General features: G+C 36.9%; 1 protein-coding gene across 1 annotated transcript in view; it reads right to left on the bottom strand.

Moving 5' to 3' along the window:
* The window catches only part of LOC103899476 (protocadherin-11 X-linked), a 532,785-nt gene that overhangs the window by 469,262 nt on the left and 43,026 nt on the right, over positions 1–20,497 (bottom strand). The window contains exon 2 of the mRNA XM_019472250.1: positions 9,724–10,307. Within this exon, the coding sequence (XP_019327795.1) occupies positions 9,724–10,263 (540 nt within the window). The 5' untranslated portion in view covers positions 10,264–10,307. The remainder of the gene's footprint in view (positions 1–9,723; positions 10,308–20,497) is intronic.

The following is a 20,497-nucleotide window of genomic DNA, read 5'->3' as shown; positions in this document are numbered from 1 at the left end:
GGATACGATTGGCCTTCTGGGCTGCGAGCGCACATTGCTGGCTCATGTCCAGCTTCTCATCCACCAGTACCCCCAAGTCCTTCTTGGCAGGGCTGCTCTCCATCCCTTCATCCCCCAGCCTGTATTGATACCGGGGGTTGCCCCGACCCAGGTGCAGGACCCTGCACTTGGCCTTGTTGAACCTCATGAGGTTCACACAGGCCCACTTCTCCAGCTTGTCCAGGTCCCTCTGGCATGTCGACCGCACCACTCAGCCTGTCCCTGCCCCAGGAGAGAGGCCTAGGCACCTCCAGCAGCCTGAGGTCTGCACTGCAGCCTCTCCCTTCAGCAGCTCCGCCTGCATGGTGGCATCAGCCACTGCTGGGGTAGAAGGTGTAGAACCTCCAGCTGGAGCCACAGCCTTTGTTCTCAGACAAGTGCCCGCCATTCTGCCTTGGGGGTCAGGTAGGATGAGTGCCCTTGACCTTTGCCGATGGCCACAGAATGGTGCCTGGTTGCTGGATTATGTGTACTCCAAGTCTCCCACTTAGCCCATGGAACGCACCTCCTTCAAAGAGGCACCCTCCCACACAAACTGACATGCCACGCCCTAGCTGACGTGCCACACCCTGTTTGCCCATCCTGGTCACAGCACTCCCTGGGGCTGCCTTTTGTGGGAGTGGGGGGTGGCGGCCATTGCTCCTGGCCCCACCCACACCTCGTCAGCTGCCCTCGTGAGAGCTGCCAGCTCCCAGTGCGTCCCTGCGCTCCCCTGGGGGTTCCCCGGCTCAGGAAATCCCCCTGTACGCAGCGATCCGCTGCAGGACATGGCTGTACCGGAGCTGATTGCCTCTGTGAGTGACCTAATAATAATAATAATGATGACGAATTTAAGGGATAAGAATTCTACCTATAAATATTGATAATTTCTCCCTCAGTCCACCTTCCAAGTACTCCTGTAATTACTAATAGAAAATAAGATCAAAATGAAAGTTATTTGTCCCTTTCATACATTTGCAGGGGAGCTTTTCCAAGATTTTAGGACGTCACTTAGCACTCATAAGCATCCCTCAAGTTTCTGTATCTCATTTTATAGCTTATTTCAGCTCACGTCTTGTTATCTGTGAACCCAAAACTACCTGACCTAGACAAGAGAAATGATGGTAGGGAGCCAATTACTTTTCACCTAAACTGAAAGCTGGGTAAACTCTCTATTCCATTCTATTTGAACTACTTCTCATTACTTCAACATATCTTTTGTATCATAAGGAACCTGGTAACAAGAAAATTCTGCACATCTTTGATATTAGTATTTATTTAACATTAAGAACTTTTACAATTTGCAATACTAAGAGATTTTTCCCTCTCTTCCCTCAAGAACAATATAAGGGGTTACCTAAATATATCCTGTCCTAAGTCATTTAATGTGTTCTTTAAAGCATTTATCAAATACTTGCTTGTGCATACCTAAATCTTTATTGGATAGGCTCACTACAGGTTTCTTTTATGGGAAAGTACTGGGATAAATAAAAGTTGTGCAGGGTAAGTTAGGTTGGTATACATGTAAAAATAAGACAGAAATGCATGGGTGGGAGGGGATTGTTGCATAAAACAAGTTCAGCAACAAAGCTCTTATCAGGCCTAACTGTACTTATCAGACAAAAGCCTGAGTGAAAGTAAAATCATTAACTTCTAAAAATATATTTACTTTTCAATAACTGATTTCTAGAGTAAAGGACACTTACTTACGAAGTTAACTCTAAGACCTTTGTGTCAAAGTTATTACTTCACCAGAAACCAACTGTTCTCAGGTTTCTGGAAGAAAAAGGCTCTTTCCCCAGTCAGAGCTTTAGAGTGTCAGCATCTGAAATTCTACACAACGGCACTAAGGACAGTGTTAACTAAACCCCGTAACTGGCAGGAAGTGTTATGTATTTATGAGTAGTTTTAGACTCTGTGAGGCTCAATTTTTCAAAGAATTGAGCCTTTTTACTAATGCCTGAACTTCCCTAGAGCTGACGACTAACTTTCAAACCTAGCCCTGCTGTGCAGCACATTACTTCTTCATGAGTAGAATAAAAGAGAATAAAAAAATCCTAAATTACTTGGAAGGTAGGTGCATCAAGATTTAACAGAAATCCACAATGGCACTTCAACCTCTACAAATGTATATTGAAGGAAATAAGATAAGTTTTATGAACATCTATTTGTGAAGTTGGCCATCTCAGCAAATAGTATTTCTAAGTCTTCAAGGGACTGCTGAAGTTCTTGTCACTTCAGGTGGTAATTATCCACATCTCAGTGGAAAAGACAAGGAGATGGAACCACCCATGTGAAAAAACTGAAGCTATGTTATGACATTAAACAAATACACTGATCTTCTAGCAGTAACAGAGAAAGGGAAAGATGTTTCAGTTCTGACCTGTTCCCCACTGCCACTGTGGACTTAGGAAAAAAAAAAAAGTACTCAGCATCATTCAAAAGACAGCCTGCCTGTCCAAAGAAACCTCTCTTCTAAAGGGCAGCTAAAAGTTGCCTTAGAATGACAACATGTCCAACTGTCCATACTTATTAAATTGCAGGCACTAGAGGGTGACCTTAGAGCTTGACTGGAGTGCAACTCCAGAGCAAAAAAATTCCTAAATCTATTTTTGAGCTCCCTAAATCTATTACCTTCCCCATCTATGCTGGCACATGAAATGGAAAAGAAGACGCAGTACTGTTCTGCAAACATATGAAGTATAATCCATATGAGCCATTACAATGAAGATGGAAGTTAACCTGTCCTGCAAAGTTATGCTGAATGAAATCCCTATGCTAATTCAATTACGGGACCGTGAAGTAAGAAAAACAAGCCATCCCCCCATCCAGGCAGAAACTCAAAATCTTAGTCTAAGCTACATGTCAGTGGGAGGTAAAAAAAGGCAAACAAAAACAACAACCCTCAAATGCTTTTTTAACATACATCTTATTTGCACCTTGTATATAAGCACTGTCAAATGTAGGATTTGTTTTAACAAAACCATTATTTCTCACTTTTAGGTTCAAATACCTAAGTACTATTGTTACCTGGGACATCAATATGCATGTAATTGATTTTTGGTTTAGTGTCTGTGAATCTTGAAATATCATTGACCAATTAGCTTTTCTCCAACGACAAGAAAGAAATACTGAAAAGTTACTGTTGTTGTCTCATCAGGAAAACAAGAAATTTCCTATCTGAATCATGTATTTTCCTGAGTATACGTAAGTCTGTAAAATGAAAATTCTTGGTATCTTGAATAGCCATCTTTTACAATTCAGCCATATGTCCCTTACACAACTACTAGACAGGGTTCCTAATAAAAAAGAAATTAGAAAGTTCAAAAATACATTGGTACTGGTGGTACCATAAGTTTACAAAGGATTTTTGATAACGGGAGAATAATGAAGTTGGAATTTACCTAATCTTATTAGTGTCTAACTGCAATATTCAGTAAGACCTGACAACATTAATAAGTGTCAGTTTACATGTAGAAAAAGCTCTATCTTGGCAGTTATTTTTTACAGAAGGCAAATGTTGATAACAACCACCCCAGGCTTTCTGTGACCTATTTAAAGGGCCAATATAACACTTCATTGTCCTCTCATGCCACTGAAGCCTACACAGAAGAATCATCTACATAATAATACTGAAATTAATCTGTGGGATGCTCCCTCATTCAAACATGGTTTGAGAGTAAAAGTGAGGGTTGCTGCTTCAGCTTCCACTTAAAGAAACGAAAACATAAAAAAAGGACAGAAATGAGAGGTTCCAGCAGCTGATGCTTAGGACAGCGAAGATGATCTGGTGAACACCTGTGTTAAGAAAAATATGTCTGTGTCACAGTGCACTGAGTTTGCAGGGACGTTAACTGTGCTTCCTTCCTTTCTCTCTATGTACTGAACCACTCAGACAGTATTGGTGTAACATTAAAATACAAACAGGCCACAGAAAAGTTTTGTTTGTCCTCCTCTACTGCTAGTGCTTTTGACTATTAAATCTGTATCACTGCTTACAATATGATTATCAACAATGATTTCATTCTGATTTAACTACAAATCTAGTCTCACTCTATAATTTTGATTTAACTACCTTCCTAGCTTTCATTTTACATAAAACACATCTCCTTCCATTCTTGATTTTCACAAACAGTGACATTAGTTACTTGATCCAGAACTAGTGTGAGGCTCAGAAATAACCTAGTTGCAAGAGCAGGCTTGAAATCTGATGAAGATTTGTGATCTCCATTTTCCACAGGTCATGGAATTTGTAAACTGTATCAGAAAGAAGGGGAAAGCTTCTATTGAAAGACATCACTAGAGATGATTTACAGTAGCAAGAGGTAACTCTCCTCATCAGAGGCAAGACTGACGTGTTGTGAGACTGAGTAAGAATCTATTTTGTCAGATTACAGAGGTATGAACTGACAGCTACACAAAGATTATTATATTATACTAGAAGGAATGCACCAGCTGCTTCTAATGATAAGTAAATACAGGAAAATTACTGTAATAGGTAAGAGTAATGGAACTATAACAGTAACACCAATCTAATTTCCCCCCAAACTGCGACAGATTAGAGCAACAACCTATTAGCACACAGGATTAGCTCACAAAAGAAAATGCTCTGCTCTTGTAAGAGCAGAGTTATACTTTCACTCTAGTCCACTGCTAACTGGGTATTGCTGCACCTATGTAACATCTAGTGTATATGGTATACCTAGTTGACAAGAAATGCTAACTAATCAATAAAAAAAAAAATAATTTAAAACATGCACTTATACGAATCCTTCTGGAAGTATGAGTGTGACCCTCCATTACAGTGCTCCGAGCTGGAATTCTATTCAAAACCTGCTCTGAAACAGCTCCCCCTTTTTAACATCTAAAGGAACAAAGAAATTATTCGTACTAAAATCTTCATAGTCAAAGCAGAGGCCTGTGACACCTGTAAATTGTAAGTGTATTAATCAGGTTAGACTAAATATTAGCTTGCCTTGAACTCAAATGTAAATGTACAGAAATAGTGTAATCAACAACAGCATGTAGGTATTTGTAACACTGTGGTGGTATTGCCAGACACAATGTGCATTTTACATCAGTATGTAAGCAATGTGAATGCCCTGAAGAGGTGAACAAAGACCTGTAGGCTTAGCTGCCTACTGGGGTTAAACCAGAACATTAGTGTTTGTAGATTCATCCTTAATCAGAAATCATTGCTTATTAACATTTCAAATTAAAATTTGCTCTTGCATCCTGCTGTTTTAACATAATACTTCTGTTTATGAATGCCCGTCTCTCTTTTTCCCTATCATTCCCAGTTTATACTTTAAGTAGTTATCTCAACTGAGATAAAATCATTGTTTTTCCATCTGGCCATTTCTTTCTCTGAATGAACTACTTCACTATCTGTTTTAGCTGCCCCTTCTATCACCTCCTACTATCAGTGTTATGCCATCTTTCTGTCCAATCTAGACTTGGAGCTATTTCTCATTCTAAATGCTTTTTCTTTTATTTTTCAATGATATCTAATTAAGTTCTCCCTCCCTAGCCTTGTTCACAGTAAACACTGTTTACCATTTGCCATTTGAACCCTTAATGTCATCCTATCCATGGTCAGCTTCAGGCATCTCAGCAGAGAAACACAATCTTTTTTAATGCTATGCACAACAATTTATTTGGGTAACAGCAAGATGACTTGCATGGCTGTTTCCTGGAAAGCCTCTTTTCTATGGAAAAAAACAAACAAACAAAAAAACCCCCAACTTCGTGTAATTTTAAAGCATCAATACTTTTAAATAATTCAATATTTGTAAACTTCTACCAGAGCAACTCTTGGTCAATTACCAGTGCTATTTCATTGGCTGGGTGGGAGATATTTCTTTGCAAATTGTTGCAACTCATTTTCTAAATAAGGAAACAATAAGTACAACTGAAAAGCTATCCAAAAGACATGTTTGGATCTTCTTTTTTAAAAAAAAAAAATAAAAAATAAAAACACTGTTTTCCTTAGAATGTCTCCTAGAACTTGTCCTCCGCATAACTCCTAAATAAGTCTTACAAGAAGAAATGCAGAGGTTACATAAAACTGTTGTCTTTTTAGAGTTCATGCATTTCAGACAGTGTATAGTTGAATCACAGACACCTGGAAAGTCTTGAAGTTGCAGTACCATGAATCAGTTACATATAAATAAGTTATTTTCTACTGAGGTACATTTTGAGGAAATGCAGGCAGGCAAAAAATACCTGAATGCTAATTTGTGTGGTAATTAAAGCACTCTCTTATATTAAATATATGAAATCCTGTGTTATGAAACTTCCAAGTAATGCTGAATCCAAAATACAAGAATAACTTTTTTACGATTTTTTGTTTTCTTCTATTTTAAAAGGATTTTTAGAAAGAGGCAGGAGATTAAAATAACATGAAAGTCTGTCATATAGTTAAAAGACTATCATGAATCATCTACTTTGCAGAAGAAACTGAATACAACAATCATATGCAACCTTTTTCCCACACTTTGAGAGGGGCAGTAAGGTAAGTGTGACAAAGTGAGGAAATATTGTAACACATGAAAGTTACCTTCCCAATGAGATACAGAGTTGCTGAAAATGTGTTACAGACCTATAAACTATTCAGCCGAGTGTATATTGAGAAGTTTACTCTTTTTTAGAAACTGTTATGGCAAAACCCTCTTTATCTTCTGGCAAAATAAGCCTGACTTCACACAGATGATAAGCACATTTTAGCTAAACTTTTAAAAAAAGTTATATTTAACTGAAGAACTTTCTCTTCATTGCACAGCTTGTCAATTTGCTATTACTTTCTCTAAAATATAGAGCAACATATTTCACTCTGTTGCTGCATGCACGCTAAAGCATCAGCCTTTGTGCTTCTACGAAGTGACTTGCATATCTTATCTCCCACTCCTCTGCCATCCTCCAAGTATGCTGCCCTGCCCATCATCTTCATATCTGGTGCTTCCCAAAATTCCCCACAACACTGTCATATCAGCCCTGCTAGACTCATCCTGTTCAGAAGGCAAGACAGTTTCATCTGCTGCAATTTCCCCGCTTTTCTTCTCTATGCTGGTTATAAAAGGAAGGAAAAGGTCAGCAGACATCACAAGCCAGAAGACGTTAGTATCTTCAGAGCATATCCCAAAAAACAGCATAGGATAACAGATGAGAAGAGTGTTTTGGGAGAAAAGGCAAGCAACATCATCCTTGTGTGCCTGTCACCCTCCCTCCTAGTATTTCAGAGTTACTCAGGAAAGAATTCTCAGGTACCATCACTCTTCCCTTCCTTCTTCATCTCCCTATTCTTCCCCAGTGACAGATGGATCTTTGTATATGCTACATTTCCTGCCTGCTCACCAGAATCCTTCATTTCTACTACTTTTTCCTCCCTCTTCTTATATGATCATTTTGGTATTAACATTGTAAAAACTACCAAAGGACATCTGGACATTACTATTCCAAACTATTATTTTGTCTGGCTGTCAAAAACTGCTTCTTGGTTTTACAGATACTTTCCAAGTTATGTGAAATTGCTGGCTTATTTAAAGGCAGTGGATCCATAACTCAAAAAGTACCTGACCAACAGGCATGCAAGAGAAAAATGCAATTAATTTGTTTAGAGGATCTGTCTATAGGGCTGTGATTTTACAAATTATTTTGGCTGCAGCACATCTAGCACAAGAATTCAGAACTTTCAGTCCATACCAGTGTGTGTTCATCCACATCACCTTTCTTTCCCTTATGTGGCAAAAGCAGTTTTTCAGAGACACTTCAATAAACGTGTAACTGGTTTTCTTTTTATTCCTTCCCCCCCCCCAATTTAAATACCACATACCAAAATTTGGTATTTGCAAATACTTTTTTTTTTTTTTTTTTTTTTTTAAGTTATTTGCACATCTCTCAGTGAAACCTGGTTCTCTGGCAGACTATCTCATCTCACATTAAATCTTTAGACAAGGTCTTATGCCCTGCACTACTTCTGGTACAGACCTATAGCTTGTATTTTAGATGAGCTCCCACTTGTGTGATACAAATATGCTATCATTCTGCTGATCTGTTACATTCTGTTTCTGAACACACAGTCCAAAAATAAACCCACAAAACAAGACTGCTATTGTGGTGATCTGAACTGTTGCTCACTCAATCCCAGGGACTCCTGATTTTGCTGTTTTCTATTTTTTTCCTTTTCCTAGAATAACAGCACATTTCTCTCAGATATATTAACTAACATTTCTCTGTTCAGACCATGTATTATTTTGCCACATTTTGTCTGTAGCCCTGGCTTTTTACTATTTTCTACCCCTACTGTTATTTATTTAATATGCTGTTATTCATTCCCCAGATTCTCATTTAAAATGCCAAATAAAGACGACTGCATCCTAAAGGGCACTTCTGGTTAGCTATCTAAAAAAAAAACCCCAAAAACCACACATGTAGATCTGTCTGCTCTCAGTGTAACCTAGGAATTTAAAAGTTTTAAAGAGCTTACTACAAAGACCTCAAACTTTGTAGTAAGTTCCTGAAAAGTTTTAAATTCCTAGGCTACAGTAAGAGCAGACAGACATATGTAGGTTTTTTTTTTTAGATACCAAACCAGTGGAATGCAGTTTTCTGAAAGAGATTATGTCTTTGACACTAGTTAGTACCCACACTGCCACAACCACTTCAGGTTTTAAGCAATTTAAAAGAGCTAAAATAAGGCAGCATTTTTATTTTTATTAAATTGCTAGTTAAGTACTGGTATCAGTCAATATTAGCTATCAAGTCAATCAAGCAATATATTGGCCTATATAGTCTATATTCTTCCAGTCAGTAACGAGGGTGTCAGATTGGTTGCTAAGCAGTCAAGCTACCCAACAGTTCCCTATTCCAAATCAAGGGAAGTGAAGACATTTTCAGCTTCCCACATAATAACCCAACAGTTTTAGGATAAGTTCCTTTCTTGTTCTAAGCTCTCCACTGAAGTAAACTCAAATGAAACTAATCCTTTATTTAGCAATCACACGCTCTTACACACCACACATTTACATGTTATTCTTTTCGTTCCCTAATTGCAGTTCTCCTGTCATTTGCTAGAAAGGGTAAAAGAAGAAAGAATATGAAATATCTGCTCTTACAAGGTCATTGGCACTGCTATCCTTGCATTCATGCATATCTTGGACTTTCTCCTGCCCAGACATTATGTCCGCCCAAACATTACAAAGCTACTTTGACAAATGGACTTTTTTTCATTCTAGAATAGCTCATCAGTATAGAGATGAGCATCACATCACATAAGCTTCTGGGCTAAGTTCTACTGCTCAAATCTAGCAGTCATGCAAGAAGGAGACATAAACCCAATGCAAAATATTGTTGCACTTGGCGCTGTCATGTTGGTGGCAATAAGAACACATCTTTAATGGCCTAAGACGACTGTTAGCCAAAGTGTTTGTACACTTTGAATGCTGGTGGAGAGTTCATGAAGACATGCATGTTTCATCATACTGTTACACAGATAGACACACACATACATAAACAGCTTTCCACAAAGTGAAGATATGATGCACTAGAATGCACTGAGGTACAGATTAACATTTCAAGACAGGTATCTGCAGTGTACCACTACTGTGGTACAGAGCTTCATATTTCTAATGGGTTGATGTGGACTGGAAACATTTGTGGGAAGACAGTAACACAGACAGTAACATAAAAAAAATGGAAGAAACCCACCTTAAGGAGTTCATAATGTTGAATACCATTCACACCAATGTCCGGATCGATGGCAGATGGGACAGAATAGCGAGAATTAATTGCTGTGTTTTCAGGGATAGAGATGTTAATAACTGTTGAAGGGAAGAGGGGGGCATTGTCATTTATATCCTCTATTAGGAATCTGATCTTGACCAGTCTGAAAACTTCATCAGGCAAAACAGCAACCTCCACCTCATAAAAGCAGCGATTCTCACTAAAGATGCCAGAGCACAGCTTCTCTCGGTCTATGCGGTTTGCAGTTGTGAATATCTCACCAGTGTTCTCCTCCACCCGTACTAATGGTACATCACCAGTCTTATACACAAGCTTGAACTGTAGTGGTGAGGAAAGGGGCACATCTGGGTCCAGCGTTAGGTTAAGATCCTTGAGCAAATTGCCAATGAGGACATTTTCAGGCAGTTCTTCCCGCACGGTATAATTCTTCTCCTGTGCGCCAGATTGAAATACAATACAGGCGAATAAGACTGCCAAGAGGTAGGTTCCAGACAGCAAGTCCATCTCCAGAATGACTAATGAGTATTTGCGTAGAACACCAACAGTAGCTGGAAAAAGGAAAAGAAACAAAGAAAAATTCTTAAAAATTTACAGAATATTGTGTTCTTAAAGTGATGGAGACATGAAAGGAGTACCTTTCCTATAGCAAATAACCTGAACTGTTCGAAAATCCTATCAGTAAAGTGATATTTGACTTAACAATCCTTCATAAAATGTATAAGATTTCTTTCACAATTTTCTACTTAAAACTGTTTACTAAACACTGAGCTAAGACTCTTAGAAGTGGATCAGAGTGAATGAACAAATAAATACAAAAATCCCTATTTCCAGCATGAGATTTTCCTTTGCTCCTTAAGAAAACCTCTTCCTTTGAGTCCTCTGCCACATTGTCCTCAATTTTTTTTTGTTTCCAAAGAAAAAAGTAGGTAAGAAGTTTGCAAGCCACCATCTGCTGAGAACCAGATCTTTTTATAACTCTTGCGCAGAGACGGGAAACCAAGAACACTTGTCTTAATTTCCCCCCCAAGTTTTGCACTAACAAAATTATGTACTATTTGTTAACAGCAAAGAAATCTGACTATTTTTAATACAGGAACTTAAATTGGCAAAAAAATGTTATCTAGATGTAGTGTGGTGAACTTCAGCCAATAATGGGTGGAAATCTGTCTAACACAGGGACACTAATACAGCAATCCCTTTCTTTAAGATGAGAAGATCTGATTTGATCTTTGGAAGTAATCATAAATACTAGTACTCAATTCATTGAAATATGGATTATGTGTCTAAATCCACAAGAGCAGTGCACAAATTCCAACACGGAAGGAGAACAGCAAAATATTGAAAGTTTTTGATGTAGAACTAAAGCTAAAAGATTTTTCCCAGCAGTAAGGGTAAACTTGTAACCCTCTTAGTTCCCCAGCTGCCCACCATATTGCCAGATAATCTCCATTTGGATCCTTGTCATTAATTTCCAAGACGGTTGAGATTTCCTTTGCTTTCTTCAATTTTAGGGAAAAAAGAAAAAAGAAAAAAGAAAAAAAAAAAAGAGATAGACTACGCAGCAATAACTCCCCTTCTGGTATGTGACAACATTTAATACATCTCCTGGAGAATGAACTGTTAGAAATTTTGTATAATTTTGAATCTGGTGATGTCTGCTCATATATGAGCTAAGTACTCTGACATACTAGAGATTTGCAAGACACAAATTTGTTCTGGGCTGAAGAAAAGAAAATTTTGTACTTTTCAACCCAGTTTCTGAATAACAATATATTCTCCTCTCAAGATTGTTAATAACCTCAAGAAAGATGGAAGTAGAATGGGATGACTTATAGGTACATACAGATATCTACGTACCTACAGCTGAGAACTTTTAGAGAAAAATATTCTGTATATAGAATATGCTGCTTTGCCTAATGTTTGCATAACTCTGCCCTTCCAGAATTTAGGATAATCTAGGACAGCACTTCTGTAAGGTAGATGCTCAAGAGTTCCATCTAAAATTATTTTTTTAGTTAATGAAGTTTTAGCTCCTATCAGCTTGGCATCTGTTTCAAATATACCTATACTAACTCATCTACATTCTTTTCATTGTGCAGGTAAAAATGTAATTTTTTTCCTGCCTTTTCTAATTTTATTCTCCCTGTCATAGCATAGATTGATTTACTCCTGCAGATCAAGTTGCAGTGGTTGAAGAAATTACTGAAGCCAGTAATTGTCTTCACCTGTTAGTTACTGCCTTTTAGCAGTACCACTTTCAGGATAATTTAAATTAAAACGTTTGACTTTGCAGTGAAACAGATTAGGAACACTTAATATTGCTATTCCCTTTCAACTCTGCTACCTTCTTTTGATTGGGAGTAAGTAACAGATAAAGAACATGCCAACTAGATCTGCAAGGTGTATCTTTCCATGTCAATATGATTTAACTGTAAAGCATTTTCTGGCTTTATGATTATACAAAAGGAGCAACATGAAATAAAAATCCAATCCTGCAAGTCTTCACTTATGAAAAAAGGCATTGCTCACTGGAGTAATTCAATTAACCTAAATGAGATTGCTGACATAGGTGAGAACTGGATATGCAGTTTATGTGGCATAGTTACCGCATTACCTGCGGTATTTTAGTAATTCACTGACTTATTTGCAGTACTTTAATAGTTCAGTATAAGGCACAATACAACACTAAACAGGCATTCAGGAGTGATGAAACAGTGTACTATAAACAGCCATTTTATAAATCCATTATAATATTAAACTCTAAATACATAAATAAGGAAGTCATCAGCAGATACTGATTATCATTAATGGTAACACTATGGTAGCAGTATGAGTTTAATGAAAGAACTGTGGTGATGTACAAATATATTAGTTTGACTATTCTGATTTATTAACTGTCTTATATTTCTGTAAATACATCTCCAGCAATTGTCATCCCACTAAAGTAATTGCCTGTGTACATTCAACCTGCAGAAAGCTCTTATTTCAGCAAAGTAAATTTTTGTATCCACTATTATTAAAATAAATATATTTACATTGTTTCCATGCAAAACACCAATAAAAATGTATGGGTTACAATGAAGAGTTGATACTTAAATGTTCCCCTCAAAACAAAATTTCAGAATGGTAGCATGTTCTGTGCATACTGGAAAGCACTATTCTGCCACTTTTTCTTCTTATCAGAAGTTAAACTGAAAACCAACAAAACAGGGAAGAAAAAAAACCCACAAAACAAAACAAAAAACCACCCACCCTTCATATCCTGATGTTTACAGAGTGATATTTTAAACTTAGAGTTCATTTCTGAGGGGAGGAAATAAAAAAAAATCCAACCATAAATATAAACCAAATTCCAGTCCCTATGCCAAATTCTTCTGTGACAATGTTGATGTAAGGATTGCCTATAAATTATAATAATATAAACATATAGTCAGGTATGTACATCTTCCAAATAAAAATTTTATGCTATAAAAGAATCTTTTGATTATTAACAAGGTTATTAATGCTACGCTGCTCCTCTCTCTCTAGTTTTGAAAAATACAGGGAATTTTAGTCACACTCAAAACAAGAGTTTGTGTTTTATCTATGAAGTTTTACAAAGCAATTTGAGGATGAGTACACATATCGAACAGTCTAAAGAGTTCATGAAAAACTTTCCCGAATCAATTCTGAAAGTTGTGATAGCACCAGTAGATAACTTATATTAAAAATAACCGATAAGAATTCCTATAACCCCAGTTATAACTGCAGTGGAATTTCTAGGGATTATGAAATAACAACAGCAGGACTCAAAGAAGTTTGTCAGGAAAACTGTGGGGTGGAACTTCTTAGTGTTACATTACTACGCATATTTTTATTTACTTTTTTAAATGAAATGAAGTTTGAACCATTTTATTAAAAATATTGTTGTGTCATATTAAAGAAAATACATTAAAACATGGAAATAATAGAACACCATTGTTATAAACCATGTTAGATAAATGTTAACATGACTTTTTGTAATGTCTTTTACTGCCATGGATTTTCCTGAACTACTAAAAGGTACAGAGACGTAATAGGCAGAGTTATGAGTTTTAACAGAAAACTGTTTGGTCTTGAAGTAGAAATCCAACCAACAATGACTTACAATTCTTGAACTTCTGTAGAACACACTATTTTCAAATGGTCTTTACCTGTCTCTCTAAACAATTCTAGAAACAGTTTTGAACCTTTAAAAACTGTTCTAGAGCTGTAGACCTTTAAGGGGAAAAAACCCCAACATGACTCAAATTTTCTCTTAGATTTACAGTGAAGCATCTTATGCTGTGGGGAAAGTATTACTCTTAAAGCAACCTATTTACATAGTCATAGCTGTATGTTGCCTGTCATTTGTGCCATAGCACTGATAGGAATACTATGGCAACAGCAATGCAAAGAAAAAGAGCATGAGGTACTTTCTCGAAACCAAGCATCACCCTGAAAGACATTTACAAAATAAGAGTATTTCTAATGACATACAATATTTAATATGTCTCATATTTGTCTACATATCATAAATATACATAGCACAAAATGGGAGAGCAATATAAATACAAATCCAAAAGCAAAAGGAAAGGCTAAAGAAACTGCAAATGGAAATGGCAGAGTCAGACAAAACAGGACATTAAGAGAAATTGTCAAAAGAGACCACGTGAATGGTAACAGATGGTGGAAAAAGTTAGAGATGAACTAAGACAGACAGACAAGATAAAAATACAAAAAGGAAAAAAGAAAGCAACTGGGCAGAAAGGCAGTCACAGTAGTGTGTGAAAACAGGCTTTCTTGATGGCTGGAGTACAGAGGCAAAAAAAAAGAAAAAGTACAGAAGGCTAAATAGAGTAGTCCAACTCTAAAGGACCTTTCATAAGCTCCAGCACTCACTAACACTTTTAAGGTGGTAAAAAAAAAAAAAAATTAAGAACAAATAAAATTGTTTAACAGAAGGTAACGTTAAGCTTGCCAAGCCATTTTCCCATCTTTCAAAAGAATGCATTGATGTCTGTACTACTGACTTCTGTAACTAGTAAGGCAAATGGCCCAGATGGACAGGATGGAGGGTGGGAAGGGAAAAAAAAAACACAATTTGAGATTTGCTCTTTCATCTGAGTATCTATGCACTTAAATATACTTGCTTTTTTGTCCAATATACTAAATATTAATGGCATAATTTAAATACTGTAATTGTTCATTACTATCTTCATTTAGCAGCTGCCAAATCATACCTTGAAAAGTAGACAGAATATAAAAACTTTAACTACCTAATAGAGTATGATGTGAAGGTAGAATCTAAATCTGTTCTTCATACACAAGGCTCTACCTGGTCCCACCTGAGTCAGAATTCCTGTAGCTTATTACAGGACTTGACTGCTATTTCTTACTTAAGAGGATCACAGAAAAGTAGTAAATGCAGTAAAGAGTCCAGGTGTCCACTTCAAATGAAAAAGCAACACTATTTCTTGATACCTGGGTTCAGATTTGACTTAGAGTAGGAATAAATAAGCTGTGGTAATATTTTGTAACTGCTATATCAAGTTTTAAGAAAAAGTATTATAGACTAATTTAAAAATTTAGGAATATTACATTGAAGTCCAAAACTACATCAATATCCAAATACTGAATTCATAATAGAGAAGAAACCCTGAAACTATCACTCCCATTCTTATCTTCATATTCCTGAACCTATTTTAATTACATGGACAAATTTAGCTACTATACCACACTTTTTCAATACAACATCCCTTTCATTTGCTGCTAATCCACCGAGACTCCTTAAATAGGAGTATTTAAATCCCTGTGTTAAAACAGTGTTTCTCAGAGCAAAAGATCCCCATGACATGGGCTCTATTTGTCAGTCAATAGCATGATTATAATGTTATTTAACGGAAGAGTAAGCTATTTGCAACTATTCCAGCTCACAAAGTCTCCCTCTGAAGTGTCCATTGATAATTAAGCAGTTCTATGCTATATGCCAGAGGTTTTGAATTTCTGAATCATGGTAATATGGATTTCAATTTTATCCTGTAGACCTCAGCTGCTGGATTGTTAGGTAGGATCTTTTCTGGTACTGCAGATTTTTAGTGTTGGGTGTTTTGCTTGGTTTTTTGTCATTTTTTTGGTTGAGTCTGTTTTTGTTTGGGTTTTTTTGGGCTGTAAGTCACTAATGTAGCTGAGCACAGCAATGTACACCCTTTGTCACCACACATACCATGTTTCATTTAAGGAACTGGTTGGTTTTGATGGTGGTTAACTTTTTTAAGAAGGTAGAGACTTTACTGGTATTTCTTACCATTGTTGATGACAATAAGAAACACTGTTGCCTGACAGTGAGGAATCCCCCTCATTTTTTTAAGGCTAGGCACAAATGATAACAACCAACCTGAACTCATTTTCACACTCTATGATGTTTCAAACATAAATTATTTTGCAGCCATCAATATTTATCCCCAGGATCCACTCCCTACATGGTATATTTCATGATCATATTCAAAGAAAAAGACCTACCTCAAAGAGAAACAGACAATTTGTTATATTATCAAGGCTTTCAAATTCATTCCCTCATATGATTTTACTCTAAATCCACTAAGGGACTGATTTATTCTTTGATCTATTTTTTATTAGTGTGATGGTACTGACTTCAGTGAGGTTTCTTTAATTTGATTTTTTTTCCAGTGATGAAAAAAAAAAAAGAAACTGGAAATTCTTATCACCAGGAGAAAACATCACCCCACATCCATTTAAGTCAACAAAAGAATTAAGCAAGCGTGAGCCACAACTTGCTTACAGTTGCATGCTCTCCTGATTCAGACTCTTCACTGCTTTAGAAATAGAGTATTTTTAGGTTTGTTTTTTTTTACTTTTCCATCACAGGGGGTAAGAAATACTCTTCACTTGAAGAAATAAAAAGTTAATGACCAAAAGGCAGATTCTTGCAGCCACATGAAGAAGCAGCCGAGGTGTGGAAAACAAGCAATAGATAAATTCTTAGTGAAACAGAATTCTATATTCCTGATATTAATCTGCAACTAATAGGAAGAGTGCTCATTAAAACTTGTATCAAGATGCTGGAAGCAGTGAACAGAACTATAAATACACAACAGGCAGTGAGCATGCTGAATGGACAAATTGAACTCAATCACATTGATATATGGCAAAAAGAGTAATTTCTTTTAATTGTTTCAAATGAATCCCTGTGAAGCTGAAGTCTTTTTTACTAAAATATTAAGTACAGTCCATGTTTGGGAAAATGCATCTAGCAACCACTCAGCAAATATTTAAAAAATATTTCGTAACTGATTTCAGAAGACTGTGACAATATGCAGTATCAAATTTATTTATATACCAGTAACACTAGGAAATAGATACCCCTGCTATTAGCAGTGAAACAGTTTTGCACCAGAGCTGCATAGAAAGCTAAAGAACAGAAGTCTTGGAAAAAAGCTTCTATAAAGCTACTGAATGTCACAACTCCAAAGCTAACACAACATTGCTCTACAAATTCAAATATATATTCACTAAAATTCAATGACCGACTTTCAAAAACAATACAAAAAAATCAAGTTATTAATGGTATGATTCATAATGTCATTTTCTTAGTGTTTTATTTGTGTGTTTGTACACATGAATACACTTTACAAATCAAGTGAAAATTGCTCTAGTTTTGTTTCTTGAAAATCTGTTCATGCCTCAAATCTGAAAATTAAATCTCTGCTAAAGCAAACAAAAGAAAAGTCATCCATGAACCACTGGCAAGAGAATGCGATATCACAATAAGAAATTATGTGAAACCACATATGTGATCATTGGATGTATTTCAACTTAAAACACATTTTTATTCATTTAAAAATGAAAGTAAATCTGATTTTAGTCAATGTGTCAAAATCCTTTGAAATGGCAGTTGTCAAGATCACCTGTTTCATACATAATGCATTTTGCTTTACTACCTCGCTGCCAGTTAATAACTTTCATTATTGAATAGTAGAAAAATACAATCCACAGTGTCTACTAAACAATTCAAGTATTTGTGAATAAGGATAGGAATACTGCTCACAGCTGAATACTATATTGTCTATTGCCTACTTATACTAAATACAATTCTGCCTAGAGTCCAGTTATATACGTAACAATATTTCTTCATTCTAGAGTAGCAGAAGTCAGCTGCCTTCTTCCATCCCCCTTTCAGTTCAAAACAGAGATGATGTAACTACACTAACTTACACTTCTCATTTAACCAGAAGTTTCATTTGTGAGAATGCTGTTCCCAAAACTTATAGAAAAAAAAAACAATAAAAACTATATATATTACCGTTTTTTTCTTAAAAAAAAAAAAGTCCTGAGTTTAAAAAAATCTTGTTTATATTTTGTAATTCTTGTTAAACCCAGGATATTTGGAATTTTGCATCAAATTCCTGAAGGAAAAAAAAAGTTATCCTGGGTGTCAGGATTCATATATTAAGGCTTTAAATGATACCAGAACCTTACTTTTTCTATATATTTCTTTTCCAATCGCTTAAACTTTTATATTTCCATCAGTTTTGCTCTGCCTCAGCGTAACATACCCAGAGAAGGCTGAGCATCCTGTGAAAATATGCTCACAGATTTTTGTAACAAGTTCTTACAGTACTCCAAGCCTGAAAGGAAAAAAGTAGCTAACTTTCACCATAATTCCTGCTCAGCAAATTATCAGCATGCCTACATAAAACAGGACCAGGAGATTACAGCAACAAAGCATGTATAAAACATATTTTAGTATTTGTTTATTCCGACCTCCCATCAGGCTGTCTGGAAATGGACACTGTGTTCCATTTCTGACGCTGTAAGGCTCATGAAGTATCATGTTAAGACATACAAAATTCTTACACTTACGCAGTCCCTAACTAATGTAATTCATTACTTATCATTGTAATTAATAACTGGCTAAGCATTAAATAACTTATTTTCTTCTTCCTTGGTAAAATGGGAAGAAAATAGTTCAGGCAATTTTACATTCATCCTTGAAAACACTTCACAGAAGCAAAGTGTTTCCTATTCAATCTATTTCCTTCAAGCAAAAGTTTATACGGTACAGCAAAAAAAGAAAATTTTAACAGTAGCATAGTCTCCATGGAAGTCTTTAGATAAGAAACAGTATGTTTTTCATCCAGTGGCAGCATAACTACTCAATTTCATATGGGGTTTTTTGTTCTTCTTAAAGATAGCTTAAATGTAAATGAGATTCAAACTAGAAGGTACTGGTCAAGAGTTTAAAATATAAAATAAATCATAAAAGAGGTTTTCTATACCTTAGCAATTATCTCACCAATTAACAACCTAATCACCATGTTTGTCTAGAGTTGTCACATATAACGTGGATACAATACATAGGAATACATATTTATAAATAATAAACTCACTCTGGAATCTCTGAAAGTACCATGAACATGGAACTAATTGCACGTGTTGGAAGGAATTTTCTCATAATTTATGTATGGGTCCAAATAGCAGGGAAACAATCACATTTTTTAGCTAACTAACCCTATCTAAACACACTATATGAATACAACATCGCAGTATGTAATGTAAGACTCACCTAAGAGAACATGATTTGAGAGCAATGCCTTCCGAAGGGCAGAACAAAACCAACTTAAGATAAGTTATATTAGCATATATGGTTGACAGCCGGCTGAACATGAGCCGGCAGTGTGCCCAGGCGGCCAAGAAGGCCAATGGCATCCTGGCCTGTATCAGAAATAGTGTGGCCAGCAGGAGTAGGGAAGTGATCGTGCCCCTGTACTCGGCCCTGGTGAGGCCGCACCTCGAATACTGTGTTCAGTTTTGGGCCCCTCACTACAAGAAGGACGTCGAGGTGCTGGAGCGTGTCCAGAGAAGGGCAACGAGGCTGGTGAAGGGTCTGGAGAAGAAGTCTTATGAGGAGCGGCTGAGGGAACTGGGGCTGTTTAGCCTGCAGAAAAGGAGGCTGAGGGGAGACCTCATCGCTCTCTACAACTCCCTGAAAGGAGGTTGTAGCGAGGTGGGGGTTGGTCTCTTCTCCCAAGTAACAAGTGATAGGACAAGAGGAAATGGCCTCAAGTTGCACCAGGGGAGGTTTAGGTTGGACATGAGGAAAAATTTCTTTACTGGAAGAGTGGTGAAACATTGGAACAGGCTGCCCAGGGAAGTGGTTGAGTCCCCATCCCTGGAGGTATTTAAAAGACGTGTAGATGAGGTGCTTAGGGACATGGTTTAGGGGGCATGGTGGTGTTGGGTTGACGGTTGGACTCGATGATCTTAGAGGTCTGTTCCAACCTTAATGATTCTATGATTCTAATATAAAACAAAACCACAGACTTTTTATGGGAAAAAAGAAAAAAACAAAACAGATTGAGACAAAACAGAAAAATAAGATTATAAGTAAATGTCTCTCCACTCGCTGTCCTGGTAGGCCAGTTCCTCCCAGACAGACTTGCCCTGACCCCAGGTAGCTTAAGGGTTTATCACTCTCTCCACAGACCCTCAGGCAGTTTCTAGGAAAACACTTTCATTTTCGTTACCTGAACACAAAGACAGAACCACCATCTTCAGCTTTGGAAGGTCTTGTGTTAGAAATTGCGGGAAGACCGGGGAAATACCACCGTTTACTAGCTCTAGTCTCACACCCTCGTAGCTGCATCCGGCCAGACGGGACCGAGGAGAGCACCGTAATGGCGACACCAGCAGCCCCCGGCCCTCCTCGGCGCGCCGCCCC

This window comes from Aptenodytes forsteri, unplaced genomic scaffold (assembly GCF_000699145.1).
Source record: "Aptenodytes forsteri isolate BGI_AS27 unplaced genomic scaffold, ASM69914v1 Scaffold371, whole genome shotgun sequence".
Taxonomy (NCBI): Eukaryota; Metazoa; Chordata; class Aves; order Sphenisciformes; family Spheniscidae; genus Aptenodytes; species Aptenodytes forsteri.
Note: the sequence above shows the minus strand (reverse complement) of the source record. Positions and strands in the feature narration are given on the sequence as shown.